This window comes from Leopardus geoffroyi, chromosome E3 (assembly GCF_018350155.1).
Source record: "Leopardus geoffroyi isolate Oge1 chromosome E3, O.geoffroyi_Oge1_pat1.0, whole genome shotgun sequence".
NCBI classification, from domain to species: domain Eukaryota; kingdom Metazoa; phylum Chordata; class Mammalia; order Carnivora; family Felidae; genus Leopardus; species Leopardus geoffroyi.
The window spans coordinates 30,138,594-30,164,230 of NC_059340.1; the positions used below are offsets into that span (position 1 = coordinate 30,138,594).

General features: G+C 40.4%; 1 protein-coding gene across 8 annotated transcripts in view; it reads right to left on the bottom strand.

Annotated features, from left to right (window-relative positions):
- Positions 1-25,637, bottom strand: part of MRTFB (myocardin related transcription factor B) — a 203,074-nt gene that overhangs the window by 102,791 nt on the left and 74,646 nt on the right. For 4 of the 8 annotated variants that reach the window (XM_045461477.1, XM_045461471.1, XM_045461476.1 and 1 more), the window contains exons 1-2: positions 25,015-25,230; positions 18,704-18,766 (exon numbers count right to left, since the gene is read on the bottom strand). In XM_045461477.1, the coding sequence (XP_045317433.1) occupies positions 18,704-18,766; positions 25,015-25,168 (217 nt within the window). In that variant the 5' untranslated portion in view covers positions 25,169-25,230. Of the gene's footprint in view, positions 1-18,703; positions 18,767-25,014; positions 25,231-25,637 lie in introns of those variants that run through there. The other 4 variants (XM_045461472.1, XM_045461478.1, XM_045461479.1 and 1 more) reach the window with 1 other exon arrangement.

A 25,637-nucleotide genomic window follows, 5' to 3' on the forward strand; every position in this document is an offset into this window, starting at 1 on the left:
ACACAATAAGGGGGGATGGCATTTTAGGTATAACAGAGGAATGAGAATTACATCTTAACTCTTCGAATCCAATAAAACACAACCAATTCAATGACAATCACTGTAGCTATTTACTGAGCACTCGCTGTGTCTGAGACACTGCTAAGAACTTTGTTTGTCTCGTTCCATTTACCTCCCTCAACCACCCTAACGACAGGCACGGTTACCGTACTTTCATCCCAGGTCCCTGATGGAGAAACCAAAAGGGAGGTAAGGTAACTGGCTGCGATTGTGAAACTCCGAACTAGCTGTCCAGAGAGTCCAAAGTCCATGCTCTTAGCCAGGAGACGTCTTAAGACTACATGAGCTAACTAAAGAAGAGACACTTTAACAAATGGAATTAAAATGTATGTGAAGAGTCGCAAAAACGGTAGTGTATTTTAAAGAAAGATTTTAGTCTATGGGAAAATAAATACATAGCTAAAAGCGATTTAAGTGTCCAAGAGTAAAGATTTGGTTAAACTATACCTGATGTACTCACTTGAGGCAGTATGCAATAATTAAATTGTTGCTTATAAAGCAAAAAATTTTTAAAAACTACAAAAAAGTATGTTAAATTGGAAACAAAACAAAACAACTCAGGAAACAACTGTACATAAGTGACGTTTTAAAACCAAAACGGACTGCACCTAAGAAAGATTAAGACGGTACTACACAATTTAACTGTGGTTACCTGAGAAGTGGGAAAATGTATTAACCTTTTTGTCTTTCCTTTTCTTCTTTCTCATCAATTTGCCATAAGTATATGTTACTGCCATTTTTAGGACAGTCCAGCTATCTTCAAAAGCGCTAATAGGCTAAGTGTCTAAGCAGCACAAAAAGACCAAAGAAAACACAAAAACAAGCATGAGGAGTGTCAACAATGACTTACAATAAAAGCACTTCTCGTACAAACTGGTATCGGCTATTTATTTACGTATGATCACAGTGCTTTCCTTTCCAGGCTACTGTGTTTGCTGGAGTTTCAATTTTTCCCCTAAACATTATTTTTGGAAACATGAAGATCTTCTTTAAACCTCGAAGAACAGTGCTAACACGTTAGCTTACGAAGCGTCAAAGGGGAGGGTGAGAACGCCTCACCAGGAAGAGAAACAGGAAAGAAAATAGGAAGCAGAAAGGTGAATTTATCTCAAGCGTTGTCAAGGAGAAACCTTTTCTTAGTCATAACACTAGAGACGATACACAGAAAACAAATGTGAATGAAAGAAATCCAGAAAGAAAATGAGAAGTGGGATATCCGTTGTATTCAGATTTAATACATAACACATTTTCGTAAGTAAAATTTATTAAGGAAGGACACCAAACCTTGGGAAGTAACACGACAACGCACATCTCTGCTGTATCTATGAGATGACAATTTCAAGTGAACCAAGAAAAAAAGGCTGGGAAACCAGAATATTCTAGGAATAGTCTTAAAATAACAGGCAAATTCTTGGACACAGAGATCTGTAAAGCACGAAACTGCATATAGCTAAATTAAATGCAGCTGACAATAACATCAGCGTCACCAGCAACCATCAATTCCTTTCAAGGTCAGGTTTATTACCACTTCAGAACATTCTGTCATAGCATGGAACTTCATGAGCATCAGAGAGCCTAAAAAATGGATGGGCCCTCTCGGCCCTCAGCAGGGACTCATAATTTCCAGAGGCTGGTGCTGGTACTATAAATCAGAGGGGGCAAAAAAGGAGATTTCCTCAAGTATGTGCCAGTTGAGTGACAGTAGTTTTCAGTCACAAAGGGCAAGGCTGCTGGGAGAAGATGTTCACTTACGGTATACTAGGTCACACATACGCAATGAAACAAGAAAAGTTAAAGAAAACAGTATAATGTCAGCAATCACATAGAAGCCCCATTTTTTTTTTTTTAATTTTTTTTTTCAACGTTTATTTATTTTTGGGACAGAGAGAGACAGAGCGTGAACGGGGGAGGGACAGAGAGAGAGGGAGACACAGAATCGGAAACAGGCTCCAGGCTCTGAGCCGTCAGCCCAGAGCCCGACGCGGGGCTCGAACTCGTGGACCGCGAGATCGTGACCTGGCTGAAGTCGGACGCTTAACTGACTGCGCCACCCAGGCGCCCCAGAAGCCCCATTTTTTTTTTTTTTTAATTTTTTTTTTTCAACGTTTATTTATTTTTGGGACAGAGAGAGACAGAGCATGAACGGGGGAGGGGCAGAGAGAGAGGGAGACACAGAATCAGAAACAGGCTCCAGGCTCTGAGCCATCAGCCCAGAGCCCGACGCGGGGCTCGAACCCACGGACCGCAAGATCGTGACCTGGCTGAAGTCGGACGCTTAACTGACTGCGCCACCCAGGCGCCCCAGAAGCCCCATTTTTAAAAAAATTAGATTCAAGTTAGTTAACATACACTGTAGTCTTGGTTTCTAGAGTAGAACCCAGTGATTCATCACTTCCGTACAACACCCCGTGCTCGTCCCAACAAGTGCCCTCCTCAGTGCCCATCGACCATTTAGTCCACTCCCCGCCCAACACCCTGCCTGCAGCCCTCAGTTTGTTCTCTGTATTTAAGAGTCTCTTGCGGTTTGTCTTTCTGGTTTTGTATTATTTTCGCTTCCCTAGAAGCCCTATTTTTTTCAGATAAGGAATATTTTCAAAAACATGGGTTTTTCTTGGGTTTCCTTAAATCTGGCTGCTCTGTTTCTACAGCAAATACAATACCAATAAACACTCATCAGTGACTGTGGAATGAGCTGAACTTCTGGATTACTCCCTGAGAGAAGAGACTGTGGCTCCCCCTGTACAGCCCTAGCATTTGGCACAGAGTCCAACACTTAACAAAAACACACTGCATCAATAAACAATGATCACAAAACCAGTGAGGTCACAATGCATCCATCAACAATGGCAACATAACCGCCACCTATTGTCGCTTTCTTTAACATACACACGTGTACACACATACTCACACAAGACCCTAATGTAACATACACAAATAAACTCACTCGGGGGCGTTTCTAGCAGTTTTGGCATAAATAAATCCTTACCTGAATTGATGCAGAATGAAATGTCTTTTTTTTTTTTTTTTAACTTTTAAATGTTTATTTTTGAGAGAGAAAGGGTGTGAACGGAGGAGGGGCAGAGGGAGAGGGAGACACAAAATCTGAAGCAAGCTCCAGGGTCTGAGCTGTCAGTACAGAGCCTGACGTGGGACTGGAACTCAAGAACTGCGAGATCATGACCTGAGCCGAAGTCGGATGCTCAACCAATTGAGCCACCCAGGCGTCCCCAGAATGAAACGTCTTTTAAAGGGATTTTCACCTCAAATTTCACAGAAACAGATTAGTATGTAGCAAGTAGCAAAGGGTTATTAAAAGTCTACCAAGTTATCAACAAAGCAGAGCAGAAAGCTATGTTTAGGTCATGAAATCAGAGTATGTAAAATGAGTTTTAAAAATCAATTTTATTTACAACACTGTCAAAAACAGATGTATGTACAAGATTTCTATATGAAAAACTAGAAAGCATTGCTGAGAGAAATTGAGGAAGGCCCATATAAATGGAGAGAGATCATACTGACCAGCTGGAATTTAGATGTCAGTTTACCCCAAAGTGATCTACAGATTCAGCACAGTCCCAATCATATTCCATCTAGTTTTCTTTTTTTCAGAATATGACTCTAAAATAGACATGGAAATGCAATGGATCTAGAATATCCAGAGCATTCTTACAAAAGGAGAACGCAATTGGGGGGCTTATCCTACTCGATTTCAAGAGTGACTATAAAACTGCAGTAATCGAGACTATATAGTACTGGAATAAGAATTAAGAAACAGATCGATGGAACAGAATGAGAGGCAGACACACATCCACACTTAAATGGTCTTTGGATTTCAGACAAAGGTGCCAAAGCAATCCAATGGGGAAAGGGAGACTTTAACAAATGGTGCTGAAAACAATCAGAAATCTGTATGGAAGATGAGCTTCAACCCCTACCTCACACCAGACATAAAAGCTAATCTGAAATATATCACACACATACACGTAAAATCAAAAACTAAAAAAGCCTTTAGAAGAACATAAAGGAGAATACTTTCATGGCACGCGGGTAGGCAAAGGTTTCTTGGCAGGGGTGGGGGGAAGCAAAAATCATAACAAATTGATAAATTAGACTTGACCAAAAACGAGACCTTTCCTCATCAAAAGACACTTTGCGAAAATGAATAAGGAAGCTGTGCACTATGAGAACATGCATGAAATGCTTACCTGACAAGTATCAAGGGTATATAAAGAACTGCAACCATTTCATAATAAGAAAGCTGGCTTAAAATTAGGCCAAAGTGTCTTAGACAGTACTATTACAAGAAATTTTCTGAATGGGACCTGAGTGAGACTGTCATCTCAGAGAGCACCTGGGGAGAAGCACAGGCGATGGACTGGGGTGGAGAAACTCAAGAAGGAGAGCGCAGGTGACGTGCTCTCAAAGTAGGCTCGTTTTATAGAAATACTGAACCCTGATGATACACACGTTGACATCTGCAGGGAAACATGCACAGATGCTTTTTGAATCACCAAAAAAAAAAAAAAAAAAAAAAAAAAGACAGACTGATGATTGGAGGGAGGGCGATGATTACGCCTGAGATCAAACAAGCACGAAGAAGTAATAATGGGAGAGCGGAGGTGGGAGGGGGAACAGATGAGACGTCATCTTCCTGTCGTTTCTCAGGTAATGTTTGTATTACTTTAAAAATTATTATTTTTTAATTTTTTAACTTTTAATTTTAACATACATACTAACAAGCCACATGTCGTAAGTGTATTACTCGCTGGATGTTCACGAACTGGACACGCTCACGCAACCGGCCGCAGGGAACCCAACATCTCCTGTACCCTAAGAGCTCTTGCGCTGTGCTTCCTTTCCAGTCACTTCTCTCCTGATAGGGGTGGCTGCTGTCCTGGTTTCTAACACCACGGCATAGTGTTACCTGGTTTGGGGCTTCGTTAGCAGAATCGTAGCATATACAGTCTTTTGTGACTAGCTGCCTTTACTCCATGTCATTTTTGCGAGAGTCACACATATTGTCACACGTAGGTGCGGTGTACGCATCCCCAGAGCTCTACGCCACCGTGTGGTATGTCACTAATGAACCGGCTTCTGCGGGGGGGCATCTGGCAGCCTCCAGGCCTTCCCTCTAACAGGCAGCGCGGCGGTGAGCATCCCCGTAGACTGAGCCGCGTGAAATGGCTCAGAGAACCTACAGAAGATGACACCTCCACATCACTCAGATTAATACATCAGCTTCTGATGAACACAGCTAGAGATGTCCCCTGAGTAAAATCTAGGAGTGGACTTGCTGATACTTAGAATTATGCACAGGTTCCCTATCCAAACTTCCTTCTGTCGTTTAGATTTTACTTTTTAAAGTTTATTTATGTACTCTGAGAGAAAGGGGGAGGGACAGAAAGAGCAGGCGTGGGGGAGGGCCAGAGAGAGGGAGAGAATCCCAAGCAGGCTCTGTGCTGTCAGTGGCAAGCCTGACACAGGGCTCGATCCCACAAACCGCGAGATCATGACCTGAGCCGAAATCGAGAGTTGGACACTTAACTGACTAAGCCATCCAGGCGCCCCACATGCAGAAGTTTTCTAAAATAGTTACCCCAGTTTACACATCCACCACCTGTTCCGTACACCATGCTCCTTGGTACGCCTAGTGTGTTCCTCTCCCTTTTTGCTGTCCTAGTAGGCATGTGGTAATGCCTCACTGAGATTTGCACCCGTCCTGCTTTGATGACCCATGGACACACATCTATATATATGCACACCGTTTGATTCCCTCTTTTGTGACGTGTGTGTCAAGGCTTTTGTCTGGTTCTTTATATTGGCTTGTAGGAGTCCTTTTTATGTTCTGGAAACGAATCTTTTGTTAACCACATCCATTAAAAATGCTCTCTTCCCACTCTTCTGGGTTGCTGTTTCTCTCTCAATGATGCCTTTGGTGCACAAGAGTTATTAATTTAAATATAATGCAATCAATCACGTTTTTCTTTTATGAGTAATGCTTTCTGTATGCTGTTTAAGAAATTTTTGTTCATTTCAAGGTTATGGAGATGTTTTTCCCTAACAGCTTTCTTGCTTTACCTCTCAGAGTTGGATTTTTTTGCATGTATGTATGATTTAAATATCCAATGAATATTTAATCCAGAACCACTTATTTAAAAAGACCACCCTTTCCCACGGCATGTACGTGTTCCCTTTGTAGCGAGTTAAGTGACTAAATACTATCTATTTCTGATTTCTCTATTCTATTCCACTACTCAGACTGTTTATCTGTCTAGACTAGTGTTATAGCAGGTCTTGATATATGGAAATGTAAATCCTCTGGTTTCATTCATATTCTTCAGACTGCATGGCTTCTCCAGCTGTAACTAATGATTAAAAGAAAAAAAAAAATGTGCTAGCTCCATCCACTGAAAAGGCTAAGAAGCAACGACACCCAAGTAACAATGAATGTGCTTAGCTCTCAGATCTTGGTTTCTAAAAACTATACCTTAATAAAAGGAACCAGGGATCCTTAGAGAAAGGGCTAATTTCAGGACTGGGGCATGAAAGTATAAGGAGATCCTGACATATTCTTTGCCAGGAAGTAGGTAAGGGCTCAAAAATTAAGGGGGATGGGTCAAAGGGACACAAAAGCCCCATGAACAAGGCTCTCATTGGCCAAATTTGGGACAATGTGTGTATCAGAAATGATGACAGAAATGGATAATACCTTTCCCAATATACAAAATAATCTATGAGTCCATAGTGATACTTCCCTTAGAAAAGAAGGTTCTAGGAGAATGCCAGCTAATAGAAAAGGAATGTCAGAATTAGAAAACCATCAAGTACCTTTATAATAATTTATTTAAACAAAAATTGTCATTAAAAGCATGGGTGAAAGATGCTTGTGAAAGAGAACAGAAAGTCTCAAGGTACTATCTCACATACTACTTTATAACTAATCATACTGTAACTGATAATATTTACAAAAAGGAAACAGGGCATTTACGTAGGAGAAGTAGACGGTGAACACTACCTTAAACAAGTGATCAAAATGAGCATCACAGTAATGGAACAAATGTCATGTATCTTCTGATGTGATTCACTGAGGACATAATGTCACCTATGTGATATTCCCACTGAAATGTGTAACTTGAGCTGATTAGAAGGACCTAAACAGACAAATTCAACCTGAGGGTCATTCTGCAAAATAAATGGCCTCAACTTTTAAAAAATGCCAAGTCTGTGAAACATTAAAAAAAACAAAAAGTGGTCATGAATGCAAAATGGTGTAGCCACTTTGGAAAATAGTTTGGTGGCTTCTTATGAACCTAAATATACTCTTACCATACAATCCAGCAATTATGCTCTTTGGTTTTTACCCTGAGGAACTGAAAACTTACGTTTACACAAAAACCTGCACACAAATGTTTACAGCAGCCTTCTCCATAAATGCCAAAATTTGGAAGCAACTGAGATGTCCTTCAGTAGGTCAACTACTGAACGGATAAACAAAGTGAGGTATACCCAGACAACGGAATATTACTCAGCACTAAAAGGAAATGAGCTATCGAGCCATGGAAAGACACGGAGGAACCTTTAAATACATATTATTTTTTTTTTTTTTAATTTTTTTTTTCAACGTTTATTTATTTTTGGGACAGAGAGAGACAGAGCATGAATGGGGGAGGGGCAGAGAGAGAGGGAGACACAGAATCGGAAACAGGCTCCAGGCTCTGAGCCATCAACCCAGAGCCTGACGCGGGGCTCGAACTCACGGACCGCGAGATCGTGACCTGGCTGAAGTCGGACGCTTAACCGACTGCGCCACCCAGGCGCCCCTAAATACATATTATTAAGTGAAAGAAGCCAGTCTGAAAATGTTACCTATTGTATGATTCTAATTATACGGCATTATGGGAAAGGCAAACTATGGAGATAATAAAAAGATCAGTGGTTGCAAGGTTGGGGGTGGGGCGGGGCATGAAGACATGAATAGACAGAGCACAGAGGACATTCAGGGCTGTGAAAATACTGTGTGTGATATTATAAGGTGAATGCATGGCATGATACTTTTGTCCAAACCCAGGAAACATACAGTAAGAATCAACCCTAAGGTAAACGATGGACGTTTGGTGATTATGCTGTGTCCATGGAGGGTCAGCCTTGGTAAAATCCTTCTGGTGAGTGACGTTCGTCATGGGGGAGGCTATGCATGTGTGGGGCACATGGGAAATCACTGTACCTTCCTCTCACTTCTGTTGTGAACCTCAAACTGCTCTGAAAAAATTAAGTCTTAGAAAAAGTAGAGAAAGCGTTCTAGAATAGGGGGGGTTAAGGGGTTATGACAGCTAAATGCACAAAATGATACAAGATTAGATCCTGGTTTAAAAAGACAATAAAGGACGTTCATTACTGGGAGAAGTGGAGAAATATGAATATGGGGAATATATTAAGTATACGCTGTATCGATGTTAAGTTTTTGAGGGTGATAACAAATGCGGTACACAAGAGAAAATATGTACAGTTAGAAGATGCACGTCCTACTGACACGTTCGGGCATGCCTGCAACTTACCATACACTGTTCTTAAATAAAGAGTTGATAAACTGCTCTAAGTTTAGAAGTTAAAAAGAACATGTAGAAAGATTATTATCTACTATAGGAAATCAGAAAAATGTCCCTTTATATTTTTCCACAGCAAAGATACAATTGATTTACAGAATGAGTAAAAGGAGATTTTTATTCTAGTCTTTAAATGTCATACAGTTTAATATGACATAAATTGCCACCAACAGCACGCTCTATTATCAGGCTCTCAATCTTATTGGTAAATCCGAAAATACATTTGTTTAGAAGGTTAAAAACAACAAAATGACTAGTTGGGCATCCACCACTAGAAGAATCTTGAACATTTCTTCATTCACTCAGCTGAGTACCTTCAAAAGCACGAGGCAGGAATGAAGAGACACACACCAAACTGCCCGAGGTCTCTGCTCCGGGTGACCACGGTGCCCGGTTGTGTGGCTGGCTCCTAGCACGCAAGCGTCTGACAAGAGGGTGCGGTGAGCTGTGATGTGGAAGAGGGGACTGACCACGTCCCGGGGCCCCTATTTGTGGGAGGGACCGTGGGCACAAACTCCCCTCACACCCATCACTCGTGCTGGGTAAACTCCAACGGGGCTGTCCGGCACACGCCGAGAGGGTGACGGCGACTGCACAAGGACCTAATGTCCAACAGGCTTTTAAAGGGCGCTATTCCGCTCAAGTAAAATCCTAATTAGAATTTTAGCTTTATATGTGATTATATTTATACGTTTGCAACTATTTTCTGTATATAAAAGTTGAAAGAGTCTACTTTAGAAATACATTTTATTTAGAAGAAAGAGAGTCAAAATAAAGGTATCTTTCCTGTTCTAACAGTACCCTTTATAACTGGAGAGGTAGCCTGAGAACCAACTGTATCTTTAAAACTTCACTCTGTTCCTTTTTAGCTGCTTGTCCTTGCATTATTTAATCTCTCTTTCAGTTTATAGTCCTATAAAATGAAAACACCTGAAACCCACCTCATAAGGTAAAATGCCTTGACCTATTTCAGGAAGAAACCCTCTCTCTACTGGTAGAATTTAGTATTTCAACTTGGCTATTTGCCAGGTTGGGTTCCAGGCCTACAGTACAGACAACAGGGAAGAATGTAATCATAGGCAGAAACACAGAGAAAAACCTAACACGGTGCCTTATTTGCAGGTGGATTTTAAAAAAAAAACATACATTGATTCATCATAGCATAGAAGGAAGTAAGAAATGAACTGTTTTGTTTTTGTGAGAAGACAGAGTAGCTAAGAAGGTCAGAATATAAGTGTTATGTATTTAATTTACATGATTATAATCCTTAAAAAAGCAAAGGCAGGGAACAGCACCTTATAAAAAGCATAGAGTTTAAAAATAAAAATTCTATTGGAAAAGATTCTGCATTCACGTACTGAGACCACTCACACATAATTCGAATATGTTTTCAAACATTTGGGCTAATCAAATGGAATTGTATATATGAAACTTATTTGACAAAAAACAAATATATTCTAAAATGCACAGTTTGAGTATATATTGATGATTCTAATTTTCAGAAATAGTCTTTTCACTTTTCATTTATTCAATGGTGTCTTATTTTTTGGGTTTCCACATCTTATTGTTTATGTATCACCTGGATGAAACAAGACTGAGAACCAGTCCTGATGGCCACTTAGTGGAGCTGCAGACCTGCCCCGGGCTCTGTTCTTCTGGGTCTCGGGGGCCAGCTCTGACACACAAGCCTCCTTCACCCCGCCCACGACTAGTGACACCCCGGGTATCTGTTCTTTCTCTCCTAACCCACTTGGGCTTCTCAGCAACTGTAAGACAACCACATGACGGCACACAGGGACAGCCAGGGTGGCCGTGTGAACCAAGGTGGCAGCTTTTGACCTCTGGACCTCAGGGTGAAGCAGGAGTACAGACCATGGGACCCAGATTACGGAGACTGATCAAATTGCGTTTCTGTGATCCTCAGGTGACCCCAGTAATATTCGACTTCACATCTATTATAGCACGCACAACTCTTTATCAACATAAATTCTCCTTTAAAGCTCTGTCCACAAAGGATGAGAATCTGTGATGTGCTGTGAACATTCATCCCAGCTCTGAGCAGAATCTGATTCTAAGTAGAATCTGATTTTTTTTTTAATTTTTTTTTGATGGTTATTTATTTTTGAGAGAGACAGAGACAGAATGCGAGTGAGTTGGGGCAGAGAGAGAGGGAGGCGCAGAATCTGAAGCAGACTGCAGGCTCTGAGCTGTCAGCACAGAGACCGATGCGGGGCTCAAACTCACAGACCGTGAGATCATGACCTGAGCAGAAGTCGGACGCTTAACCGACTGAGCCACCCAGGCACCCCAGAGTAGAATCTGATTCTAAGGAGGACCCCCCCAATACCATAATATAATCATGAGCTACAAATTACTCTAGTATTTCCCATTACGTAATGTGGCATATTTTTTAAAAAAGGTTTTCTCCTTCCTTGACATCCAAGCAGCACACGTGCATTACGAAAAATGCACAGCACAGAAAAGCAAGCAGGTGACAGTAGTGTGTGTAGATAACTGGATATAATTCTTTGCAGGGTGTTTTCCCTCTGCACAGGCTCTCTTTTCTGAAGGGCAGGACGTGTTGGTGGGATAAGTGAAGAGGAGGGTGAGCTGCACTCACGGTGAATTACCATGAGGACCACTTAATTCTGTGCTTTGCCATTCGATATATCCTAGATGTTCTTGAGGAGAAAATTCCATTAATTCACACGTAAGAAGAAAAATGTCATCTTTAGTTATATTTTCTAAATCTTCTATAGGCTGACTCTTTTGCCAAACTGAGTCAAATTCAAATACTGATGCAAGGAGAAGTTTTCTTAACTTCAGCATCCCTGTGCAGAGAAAGTAATATGTAATCATGTCTTTATTAATGAAGGATGGCTTCTGCCAACCCGCGAATCCTTCCCTCCTCGCGGTCGAAGCCCGATGGTCCCATGAGCCCCCGAGTACCTATGCTGCTGGCTCTGAGCGAGCCAAGAAGGCCTAGCATGGCACCTTTCCCCATAATCTTGCTCGCCATTCTGCGCCCACAGCAAAAGCTGGAAAGCTGGTTGGTGTGGGAACCCCACTAACGATCAGCCTCGGCCTTTAACCCACAATTTGGTTTCCTTCATTCAGCAACCCACAAGAGGGGAGCAGCCCGCGTGCCCAGCACCGTCTGAGTGTCTAGGGGGGCTCCCAACGCAGAGCGGCACGGCTGCAGCCCTGTCAGAAGGCCAAGGTGCAGGCGTTCGGAGAGGAACATGTCTTCGTGAAAAAGCATGGGCCTTGTGCCGCGTCCCCAGGTCCAGACTCCGGTTTGCAGCTGTGCTGGAAGAACGTGCACTGCCCTTCACCTGTCACCGCAGGAAACCACACAACTGGACAGAACTCTCTCCTACACTGGGACACAGGCCGTACAGAACTCCTCCTATGGTAAAGGCAACGACGGCAGTGAGTCTTACAGCCGCCCGAGCTTTTGGCCTGCAGGTAACTTCCAGACTGGGGGCACAGCCCTCAAACAGAGCTGGTCAGGCTTGCGGAATCGATGAGCCAGAGAGGAGAGCTGAAGGGGAAGTTGGGACAGCTGGGAGCCGCCGTGCAGATTTCCGAACTGGAGGGACCCATGCCGAACAACGGCTCCGGAGAGTGAGCTGCACAGGAGCGCCCTGAGTCTTGGCTGAGGCCTGAGCTGGATGAGCAGGGCGCACAGCTACACAGGGCCGGGCAAGCAACAACCGGGAGCCGTATGCTCAACATGTGTCAAAGTGCACACAAGGTTGGGGTGTTTGAGCTCAAAACGAGCCCGAGCGACATGATCTCCCTGGGGCATTTACGGGGGCATTTGGCAGAGATCCCAAAGGGGGTCAAGGCCTGATAGTTAACGCACCATCCCTGGTGGGAATGCTACCTTACATCTTTCCTAACAATGCTTTAAAAAGGCCTTGAGAGTGACCCGAAAGCTCAGCACTCTTACCAGAGCAAAGTCCCAGCACTTAAGGAAGACAACGCAAAATGCAGCCACTCAGCAGTGTAGCACTCACAACGTTCCACCCAATGAAAGGATTACCGGACTCTGTGCTAAGAGGTAGGAAAATGTCTCTTTAACAGGAGAGAAATTTCTCAGTAAAAACGGACTCAAAAATTACTGAAAAAATAGAATTAACAGCCATAACTATGTACAAGTATTTAAAATCTTTAAGTTTCTTTATTTCGACAGAGACAGTGCGAGTGGGGGAGGGGCAGAGGGGCAGAGAGAGAGAGAGAGAGAGAGAGGGAGAATATGAATTCCAAACAGGCTTCGTCCTGCCAGTGCAGAGCCCCATTAGGGGCATGAACTCATGAAACTGTCAGATCATGACCTGAGCCGAAACCAAAAGTCAGACGCTTAACCGACTGAGCCACCCAAGAGCCCCACTATGTACAAGTATTTAAAGGAAAACATGAATATAATGATGAGAGAAAAAGACAATGTAAAAAAGAACAAAATGGAACTTCCAGAGATAAAAATAAATTAAGATTAACGTTTTATTGGATAGGATTAGCAGCATATTAGACCTTCATTCGAAAAGATCAGTGAACATTTGAAAAAAAAGTAAAGCTAATAGGATGTTGTAAAAATAATAATACACAAAATGCTAAAAAAAATTTTTTTAAAGGCAAAAAAAAAAAAAGGAATAAAGGAAGAGTGAACTGACTAGACAAATACAATATATAGCAAAATAATAGATTTTAAATTCAATTGTGGCAGGTGGCCTCTAATGATCCCTGCCTTCTGGTATTTATGGTCTTCTATAATCCTTTCCCCTTGAGTAATTTGCTTCTAAACAAAAGAATAGGACAATGTTGAGAAAATGTTGGGGAAAAAAAAAAGATCACTTTGGTCCTACTAGCACACATCTCTCTTACTGGCTTTGAGAAAGTAAGATGCCATACGGGAGAGGCCCATGTGGCAAAGAACAAGGCTCCAGCCAGCATCCAGCATCCAGAGAGGAACTGAGGCCCTTGGTCCAATAGTCCCCAATGAACTGAATCTGGCCAACAACAATATAACTAAGGTTACAAGCAGATCCTTCACCAGTTGAACCTTCAGATGAAACCCCAGCCTTGGCTGACACCTGACTGCAGGCTTATGAGAGACAGAGGTATCCAGCTAAACTGTGCCTGAATTCCTGACCTAAGCAAACTAGGAGATAATAAATGCGTCTTGTGTTAAGTTGCTAAGGTATGAAGTACTTTGTTCCACAGCTATAGATAGCTAATATGCCACATAAATCAATAATGACCTTAAATGTAATCTATCTAAACACTGCAACTGAAAGACAGAGACTGTCAGACTAGACTAAAAAAAGAAAGATCCAGCTCTATGCTATCTGAAAGAAATCTACTTTAAATCTAAAGGTGCAGATGAGTTAAAGGTAAAAGCTGGGTAAAGATGTACCGTGCAATCCGTAAGAAACTCAGGGGGCCTATATTAGTACCAGACAAAGTAGACTTTGGGAAAAGGATCATTACTAAGGATGCAGGTATTTCATAATATAAAGGGATCAATCCAACAAGAACACATAATAGACCCTCAAAATATGAAAAGGAAAAAATTACTGAAAGGAAAAATAAACAATTCCACAATATTAGTTGGGGTTTTCAACATACCTCTCTGGGCAATTGACAGAACAAGAGGTAAGAAAATCAGTAAGGATATATGACTTGAACAATCTTATAAACCAACAGGACCTGACATTTACAGAACATTTCGCCCTCAAGGATACATGAAACATTCCTGGTCACTTAAGAGATGTATACATTTTTATGACAGAGTACATGTTACATAGTTTCAATGTAATAGAACAAAAACCAAATTATGTCTAAACCCACTGGATTCTGAAATTCACAGTTTAGGACTAAGTTCTTGGATTTCTTTAAATTTCAATTTTTTTCAATCCTTGCTCAATCTGCTTGGTTTAAGTGTAAATTCTTTTATCTGGAAAATCCTCCAAATTATACTTGGGTGTCCAAATAAAATCTTCAAATTCTTGAAGGTTGTAAACTTTGTTTCTGTTGAGGGTTCAAAAAGCATTCAGCAAGCAATCAAGCAGCTACTCTAACTCTACACACAAGCAAACAAGCACACAATTATACAGGCAGAAATTTCACTAGTTTATCAGCAAGTTATTGAATCAAGTTCCATTGTTTTGAAAGATGAAGAGACTACCTAACTGAAACTGACAGTGAGAGACAGAAACATCCATGTTAGAAAAATACATTAGAAAAGTACTACTTTGTCATATTAAGAGTATGTCTAGTTAAATATCACTTTGTTATTCTCGGCTTGAGAAAAACAGTAATATAAGCACATAGATCTTTTTCATCATATACATTTTATACATCAGTCAAGAGCCACAAAATACTTTAGTACATTCAGTAACTACCTGTGACCGGTTACTAAGCACCTTGTAACGTCACTTTGGTTTCCATTTTCTTTTACCAAGGAGACCTCTAAAATATGCTGGGTTTCTAAAAGCTTCCTAGAATGTGATAAAAATGAGGTTTATTTGTACCACTAATATTAAGAGGCTTGGTTGAAATCATATACCAATTATTTCCTGCGTCCCATTTTAAAATTTGTTTAAAACATATTGCAATCCTACACCATAATCAGATATCAAATTACAACAAAGTTCTCATTGTGTAGGATTCATTTGTTAAATACTAAAAACTTTGTACTTTCACCCAAAGGATTAACTCATTAGAAAGAAACATGCAAAGAAGGAAACAAACCACACAACCCCCGCCCCCCACCACCTCCAACAAACCTGACCCTTCAAATGCAGACCGCTGTTCTGCCCTGGAATTTCATACATGCTCCAGACTGGAGAACCATGAGGCTGGTAGCATTTAAGGCCAACTGTAAACCAAATAAACCCCTATTACCCATTTCCTTAGGTTGCTCAGACTCTAAATCTCTTGGCTTCTGGCCCTCTCATTTATTTTTTGCACTACGTTGCTTTTTTTAAGAAGTGTATAATACTGCACAATAGAATATTTTAAGAGAATTCAGATTAGTTGAAAAACTTCTAGACCCGCCCCCCTTCTAAATGACCTTAAAGCATCATCTAAACAACTGCCATCACACCAAGATTTCACAGAAGAATATTCTACAACACTAAAACTGTTTGTTCTCACATATGCCAAAGGTCATTATGAAACATGTCATTGTATACATACATGTTTATTTTTTAAAAGGTCATTCCCGAATTTAGTCAATTTCTTTGCTAAATAATTGGGTTCTTAATGAAAAAAAAATTAGTTGCGAGATGTGATTACGACATAGATTTCCAGGAATCAGAAGGAAAAAGAAAAAATTTAAAAGTCAACTCAGAGCAAGAAATCTCTTTAAACAAATGACTGTTTTACTACCTCAAAATACCACAAGTCTTCTGTATAATACTTATCATATACATCAAATGCCTTAAAAGCGTCTGAGCAACCATATCTACTATCCTAATCTCTTCAGAGTAAGTACATAAGAAGGAGAAAGATCTATAAATCAGTCCTTGATGACAGAGGGTTTGTTTAGGAGTTTACCAACTGGAATGGCCCTGCTGGAATTCCTTCAAGCAGCCTGTGAAAATGTCAGAACGGAGTCTGTTTTGGAGGTCATGGTCCCTAGAGAGCTCTGAGTTTTGGCCTGTTTGTCTTTTCACATGCTTTAATATTTGAAAATCATTCCTTGCAGACACTGACTGATGCCCAGGGAATGCTAGGATTGTGGGAACTGGCAGTACCAACAAGACAGACAAACTCCATGGGAAATCAGTGCCTACTGCACTTGCCCTGTGAGCTCTCATCAGATAAGCTGCTCTTCAAGTGTTGTGAAGGTACATGGAGAGACATTAAGAAACTGCATGTCATTTTGGTATCTTTAAAAAGAAATACTTGTGGAAAACGGGCGCAGAAATGACTGGGACTATTGAAAGAGACACTAAAAGCTATTAAAAAAAAAAAAAAAAAAAAACCCGTGGTGGAATCCTGAAAACTATATTCACTTAATATGAAGTGGAATACAGCATGGCAGTCGAAAATTCACAAATAACGTTCGACTCCCCCAAAACTTAAGTGCCTACCGTTGACCTAAGACATCAACAGGTAACACACATTCATATGTTATATGTGTTACATGCCGTAGTCTTACAATAAATCTAGAGGAAAAAATGTGATTGAGAAAATCGCGAAGAGGAGAAAATACACTTACGGCACGATACTAGCTATCAGAAACCACCTGCCTATGTGGGGACCCGTGCAGGTCAAACCCATGTTGTTGAAGGACCAACGGTACTACATGCTCAAAACATACGTAACAATAACAAACAGTCGTAAAGTGCTACTTACTTGCCCTTGTTGTTCTAAACACTTCACTTATGTGAACTCATTTAATCTTCCTAGCAACTCTGTGAAGCAGGTCATAGTAGGGTCCCCATTGTGCAAATGAGGAGACCGAGGCAAGGGGAGGATAACTAATTTGTCTAAGTTCAGTGGTGGTGTGGCCAGGATCTAGACTCAGACCACCAAAGCCAGTGGTGGTGTGGCCAGGATCTAGGCTCAGACAGGCTGGCTCCAGAGTTGGTGCTCTTAACCACTGTGCATACTGCCTCTTTCGTGGTATTTTTACGTCAGGCAGGCAGTGCTGGGTACCTATACCATGTACTGTGTTTTATGATGTCCCAAGTACACGCCAGTTTGTACAAGCTCTAGTATTTTAAGCCTCTCAGCGATTTATGAGGTACATCTAACATGATTCCTATTCACGGATGAAAGACACAGACTTTGTGTCTGACACCACACAGCTAGTACAAGAGAGCGGGCTCTATGCTTGGCTCCACAGCCCTCTTTACTTTTTATTTTATTTTTTCACAGCCCTCTTCCCTAAAACTAGGTTCTTCTTCCTCTCTGTTATCTGCAAGAATCGTCTCCGAGTTACTTTTCTGTATAGAGTTGAAGATACGGCTTTCAAAGATCTACGTGTCCAACAGTTTTATGAGGATACACTACACTAAACCGTGAACTGCCAACGTCGTACTAGAGGATTAAAATCTAAGAACTATTCTAGGGTAGGAGACACAGTGATCATTCAGTAAATGTTTTCTAATAGTAAAAGAGTCCCTACTTCCACTCCTGAAATGCTGATTTTTAGGCTACTTTGGAGAGCTGAGTATCCCGTATGGCAAACTTTCCCTTGTATATACTGCATGCTGGTGCTTTCGTCAAACGGTCAGTCAACACACTTCCTCACTGCTATGTTGGGATCATGGCTTCTGTCAAAGAGGGTTTCTTATCTTGAAGCTATGAACCTCAAATCTTCAGACAGTACTGACAAATTCTAGTATGTTACTTTTTTAACTAGCCCACAAGAACCAAAGGCAAGTTGTTGATCAGATTTTCTGCTTTTCTTGTTATATCTTCATTAAACATAGAGATCGTGTATCAAAAATTTAAGTTTTGTGAAACAGACACCCAACTGTTAGCATTTCCTTGATGCAGACAACCACAAAGATGACCAGAATAGAACATGAATAATTTGGACTTTAAACAAAGCTAAAAAATTGTCTTTTGATAGTCTGATGCTTTCTATAAAAACGTTAACACATACCTGCCAACCCTTAAATACCATGAATAGGAAGATACTGCATGTCCTAAATTAGATTAAAAAAATTTTTTTTTAGGACAACACAATTGAGTCAATTTCTCTTTCTTTTTAAATATGGGGGGAAGTCTGACTAATTGGGTGAGCTGGCATGTATGCTTAATAATACACCTTGAGGAATGGGATACACAGCGACATCATTAACTTGTATCTATGGAAAATTCCACCTGCTGAGACGGAAGTCATCTTCCATTCTTCCTGGTTCTGCTGCCCAATGAACAGCACAGGCAAGAGTGACAATGAGATATAAGAGCACATGATGCAATGAGGAAGGGCAGCCAGAGAAGGACACATGGGCTGAAAGCTACCATACAGGTACTACAACGGGCACACCGTGACACAGAGCGCTTCTGAGACTTACCCATGCTCACAGACTGAGTCAGCAGAGGACACTGGAGTCCTGACTCCCAAAAGACTACACTTCCTGTTAATAACAGTGAGGGCAGCAGGTGAGGGTAGCCAACAGCAGGGGTTAATTTAAAGGAGTTAGAAAAACACTGGGTATGATATTTGCTAATTAGTCAGGGTGATAATTAACTAAAACCCAAAGAGAAAATTCCAATATGTCTGGTATTCCAACATATTTGTCTTGCTGGTTTCTGTCTCAAAAGTGCTTTGTTACTGATATCTTAAAATAAAATAACAAAGGCTGAAAAAAAATCACGACCACTTTTCCCCACTCTATTCCCTATCCTTAACAGCTCTTTCCAAAGAGTCACAGTAGACAGCAGGTATCCAGTATCTATCCTCTCTCTTCCTTTTTAGCTAAAAGAGGTCACACTGTAGTTGGCTTAGGGGGAGCACACAGGTACAAAGAGCCCCTACTTAATTTTAATGAAGTCTTTCGGCCTCGCACAGGGTCTGATTATAAACCAACTATTTAATTCCAAGTACCTTGAAAGGTCTAAGTAACTAGGGTACTGTAGTTGAGTAATCTTTATTAACTAATCATTTACATTGTATAGGTAATTAAAATTACCCTCTGACGGACAGGAAAGCCTGTTTCTTAATAAATTAGTGTCAGTTTATTTGCTGATCCAGTGCTTGATATAAGTCATATGGTAGACTCTAGTTTTATGAAAATTATCTCAAATTATCTATATATGAAATAATGCACTTTTAGGACTCTCGTAACTTTAGAAAATCCTTATAAAAATTTCAGGCAAACATTTTAATAATTTTAAGATAATGCTAGATTAAACTGATAATTACTATTAAGTTCTAAATCTTACTTTTAATAAATACATGAACTGTCAACACTCGAAGGGCATGTTTGCAAGAGGACACAATATAAAGACTGGATAAATAACTCAAAATGGGGCTTCGCTCGTGCTGAACTGGGGCCTGCCATCTTGCTGATGCACTCCTGAAACCGTAAGCTTCATCCACCCGGTCAGCAATGACTCAGTAGGCCTCTGGTAGTGCTCTGACCCTGCCAGCTGCAGATGGGCGTGTGTGAGATTAAGGCCCAGCCCCCTCCCTCCACCCGCACACTGCTTGGGTGTGTTAGGCAATGCACTAAAGCCAGCTAAGTCCTCAGTAACAAGAAGCCCAGAGTAGAAAGAAAGGTGATGGACAGGGTTATAGGTGCTCATTTACACTGTGAAACAAAGCACGCTGTTTAATAGGAGACTTTGTAAAGAGCGTTGCGAAAGAGAGTACCTCACCTTTAAGCTACTTATATGACTTTGTTTTCATGGTGAAAGGTTCAAGAGATTGTCATAGACAAAACATACGAAAACCACCTTAATTAATCAAGAATTTCTTTTACGGTGGCCAGGGGGCTCAGAATTGGCTTTTAAACTTTATAACTGTGTTAAGTATTTACCTGTAAAGGCTAATGTCAGAAATGTATTAGAAACTAAGGAAAATTAATTAAGGAAATTATACCTATTTCTGTTCTCAGTCTAAATACTCTTAAGTAACATCCAAAGCAGAAAAGGAAATTATCTAAATGTATCAGACTGTTTATTAATATCACTGAGAATTTTAAATATTTAAGGTCCTAAAGATGTTAACAGTAAAGCCAAGGACAAGAGAATTTTACAGAATCTTACTTGTTTCAATTACCTCCAGTTAAAGAAAGGGAAAGCAAGAATCCTAGAGTTAACATGTTTTGGTTATTTAGCATCTATTTATTTCCTTCCCACTTATGACACTCTGAGAATCTTATGTCTGGCTGTCTGCTCCAGAGAAAAATAGAAATATTCTCCCTTTTCCTCACCAATCTCCAGATGGCCACCCCATCTCATGTATACTCTTAAGGAACAGGGTTCTGGTCCAGACAAATGCTTACCACCTTTGTGCATTTCCAAACACCTAGAGTGACAGTAAACCTAACAGGTTAATGAGGAATGAGGAAATGTTGCATGAAGAAAAGATCAGCTTTGAACAAATACCACTTATTTTCTATAGTACAAGGCAAGCAATTTTCTTTAGCCGAGTTCCACGGCAAGGCAAAGTTATCTGTGTGCAAATGTATTGATACCTGTATTGAATCTAATGCAAAGAACTCCCTTGTGTTCCCTCGTGTGCAACAAACTTTTGAATGAACTATTTTCTCTTTAGTATAATCATCCAAGAGCAGAACAAGAGATGGTCTAAAACTGTCCATTGTGATAAATTTAATGGATGAAAAATCTTAGGGAAAAAAATTCAAAACGGGACCATGAAATCAAAAACCCAACGAGTGCGGTAACTAGAAGCGTCAAAGTTTAAAATAAGAATGACAAAGTCTCCTCTTCACTGAGGCCTAAAACACGCTGTTCCCAAGTAAACACAGTTTCAAAAAGTCTGCTAATAAACGGAAGAGAAAGTAGCAGACACTATTTTTCCACCTACTCCATACTACTGACAGCCGGCCTGGGGCGTTACCTGTGGCCATGTGAACACGACTGGACTGTGCCTCATTTTCAGAGCTGTCCCAAGTGTTAAAATACCAAACTGTTGTGCAAAAGGGGAATCTATGTCAACTTATCTGCTTTATTGTCAGTGCTGGGAGTGACTCAAAAGCTTGCATTCACCAACCAGCACACTTCTCGGTCTTGCAAATGACCTCGGGAACCAAAGCCTTCCTGCTGTGGTCTCCCCTAGTGCGGGCACAACGCAGAGGGCTGGAGCTCTTGGAGGCCTGTCGGTTCCATCTACTTCGCCTTTCCCTGCCTTTACGAAGCTGTATTCAACTTACGGCATCTGAGCTTTTCCCACGTGAACAATAAAAAACAACTAACTGTCCCTCGGACTGATTTCCCCTTTACTGCCAGTGTTTACCATCTGAAGGAACGTTAATACCGTGTAAAACATCAAAACAAAGCTCAAGTCCTCTGTGTGTGCGCTGTTTCAGTAAAAGTCTGTCATTTATGTGTTCTGTATATCCACATTTCTTTTAGGAAGAACTCACTTCTTGGGAAGAATTAATGGCCTAATTGGTGGCCTTACTTTGGAGGTGCCACCGGCCACACGTTCAGGGGTAAAGAACAGCCCCAGCTTATCTTTCACATGTGCTACAGTAGTAGGAATGTTCTGCTCTGCCACTACATTGCCAACATAAGTATCAGTCAAAACTAAGGGAGGATCCTGGAGTCATTACTTAGATGTCAACTTCTTTCTCATTAAGTTTATTTATAAACTATTTGGTGACATGATCCTTCTACACACTGATCCAGATTGAAGTGTCTTCATTTTCCCCCCAACTAGAAAGGGAAATCATTCAAACAAGTGAAATTCAAATGCTTAGGGCTAACAATGAAACACAATCACAAGAAAATACCTAAATCGGACTATTTCATAATACTCTAAAGAGTTTTTTGTATTAATTAATTTTGAGGCTAAGATTCACATTTTGTATATGATATAATCTAAACAGGGCATTAAGAAGACTTAAAAATGAAGCATAAACATGAAAAAATCAGTAGGGTAAGAAAGTTATGCTTCTTCTAATTCCATAATTGCTTGATGTGATTCCACTTGACTCATATAACTATCAAAAATGTAGATTTCTGATAGCTATACAAAGGATTCCATGTATGCCTTGGAATATATATGTAAATCAAGCTAATATATCATAAGCCTGACATTAGAGTATATGCCTGAATATAAGGTAAGCTTTTTAACTGCCTGAAGTCACTTATTAAAAAAGAAGAGATTGGGGGGTGGGAGGGAGGGGAAAGTAGGGGATGGGCACTGAGGAGGGCACCTGTTGGGATGAGCACTGGGTTTTGTATGGAAACCAATATGACAATAAATTTCATATTAAAAAAAAAAAAAGAAGAGACTGCTATTTGAGTCTTTACATAGCATTTCATAAGATATTCTTTCATTTACTCAATATTGAACAAAAAAAGTACTTGAGGAAAACATTTGCTTAAAAATTAACTTCATTTAAAGCTAGTTTTAGGATGTTTATAAAAATATCTTAGTAGAATCATAAACGGGGGGGGGGGGGGGGCGGAGAAGGCCAACACATTAATTATTCCTAGGTTATAACCTTAAAATCGGAAGTACTAAGTGTCGTTGCAAAGAACAGTTTCAAAAACTCATTTTAAAAAAGTAGTCAAATACAATTCTGTCAGAAAGGATACAAATGACAATAGTGAACTCCAGGAAAGGAATCATGTAGCTCAGGGGAAAGACTGGGAAGTGACTTTCTTTTCACTGTGTACCCATTGGTACCCTGTACATTTTAAGCCAGTGAATACGTTACGTACTCACAGAAAACAGATAATTACATTCTAAAACAGGAACTGCAGCCCCATAAAATGTTATAACCAATCACAAATCACAAGAGTGATTATGCTATAGAGATTATGAGTATATGACAATACACCACACACACACACACCATTTTGTCAATGGTACTTGTGGTTTAGACAGAAAATCTGTGGTATCAGGTCATACATATACTCAAAAGCTGCTGTAACTCAGACGAAAGAGACAGTAGTGAAGACGCACCGTGGATTTTAGCACTAGGTGCATGATGCCAAGGGGTTCTGCTGATGATGAGGAAAAAAAAAAAAGCATTTCCCCCAAAGATTCATGGATAGAGTCTGAGCCAGATGGTTCTATGAAATATTAGTGTGAATGAAGGAATTCTTCTATATTATTGCACTGCATCATAAAAATGTGATTTTAATTATGGACATGTAACTAAATTCAATAATTAAAATTCTTACCATTTACTCCACTTCGCAAAAGTTTATAAGGGGAGGCTACTTAATATTTGGGCTTAGCTTACATTCAGGCATACATATTCAAGGCAACATTCTTGCAAGAGAACATGGTGCGCTGTGTCAAGCCGATCACGAAGTACAGATTTGCCCGATACATTTCCCTACCATTTTCCTGACGAATTGTGTGTTATTGCAATTTCATACCAGTGCAACTCATTTTTTGAGGATAAGAATCTCAACACTATACAGGCCCAAATGTGCAGTGTGAAGCTGATCGCATTTGGTCATGCTTCAGTAAATGTGGTCATACTCTCCAAGCCACTGTCTAAGAAAAATGGAAGATTCTAAAGCCACTGCTCAACGACAGCCTCCTGAAGGGCCTGACAGCACCTGAGCCAGAATGCTGCTTTTCACCACTCACAGCAGACAAGGGTTATGCCCAAGAACAAGTACCAGAAGCCTTATTTGAAGAGAGAACAAATACACTCCAAACACATGTACTAAAGAACTAAGAATCATAACATACATCTTTTCTCCACTTTCCTGAAGAAGGTGAGGCCAATAATGAAAAGGCCTGGTTAGGACTCAGAACCCAGAAAAACAGTAACCAGGTACAAAAGGAAGTGTTTTACAAGGGAACGGTTTTATTTCCTCAGGCTTTTAAATCTACAATTTTTAAAAACTATTATTTGTAAATGTAAAACTCATCAGAACGGTGGAAAGCATAAGAAATTCAGCTGTAATTCTTAATGTGGCCCTTTTAATGTAAGTGCTTGATGTGTTTATAAATTTTAACATTTTGTTAGTTTTTATGTTTTAAGTATGAAAAATAAGTGTCTACCATCTATCCTTACTCATTTACATTAAAAATGGGCAGTATTATGTTTTCCAGAGAGGATGGGAAGCCTTTGTGATCAATGAAAATTTCCTGAACAGATACCAAATGGATAGAAAATATTCATTTTGTATACAACGATAGGCAGAGAATGACAATATGGTCATATCCTATAACGATTAATAGAAAAACACTCCAACAAAAAATTCTTGCTTTCTTAGTAATCATTAGGATAGCTTAAATTTTATCAATCTTGAAATTAAGGTGCAACACACTGGAGACGGGAAAAATGGGAGGAGAATCTAGTCAAATCCACAGTCAACCTTCCCTAGGATCAGCGCAGGAAGCTACTCTCCAGTATCTTCTAGCATGAAATCTGCTGGTACTAAAATGGTTGAATCTAAAGCTTGTTTCCAAGGAGAATACTGCTACCAGACACTTATTGGGGAAATAAATGAAAGAACTGGATGGAAAGTGAAATTCTGCCTGTTACTCAAAACCAGCCAATAACCCACAAGGCTCTCTCCGCCATGACAGCCTGCCCAGGGTAACTGACAAAAAAAAAAAAGAAAAAGAAAAAGAAAAATTACTACCAAACAGGAATCAATTGGACTCATGAAGGGGTGAATCTTTAAATCCAGCTCCCACCACACATGCTGAAGAGCTCACCGTTCTTCCTCTCGTTCAGCGGGGGCAGGTGCTGGCTGGGCTGCAGGGACAGCTCCTGGAATTCATGGGCAACAGCTTCGCTTTGAGGACTTGGGGCAAGATGGGCTAACGGCCCCACTTCATCCTCCGCGTCCAGTGCCCCTGGGGGATCCATCGTGCTCCAGCCACCGGCAAAAGGTGTATGAGACCTCTCTTAAATGCGGCCTGCTGAAGAGACTGTCAAATTAAAAACGTGTAAGTAGACAGTACATTTATTTTGCTCCAATTTACACAAAAATATTAAAACGGAAACCCTGGGTTCTAGTTTAGCTTCACTGCTGTGTAGCAAGTGCCAATTTGTTTACTCTCTCTGGATCTTGGTTCTTTGTCCAACACACAGGAATAAAAGACTAAAAATAGCATTTACCAGGTAAATACAAGTTGAGAAGTATTTTAATTTTTTGTGCTGTGGATTAAAAGTTACAGTTACTGATGTCATTAAAGATTTTAATGCACCCTACAATAAGATAAAACTCAACTAATGATGATGGGACAAAAAAGCAGTCTAGCTTGAAAATCTGTCTTAACTCCTACGAATCAAAACTTTACATTAAGTCAACATTCACAGCAACCAGCAATGTCTC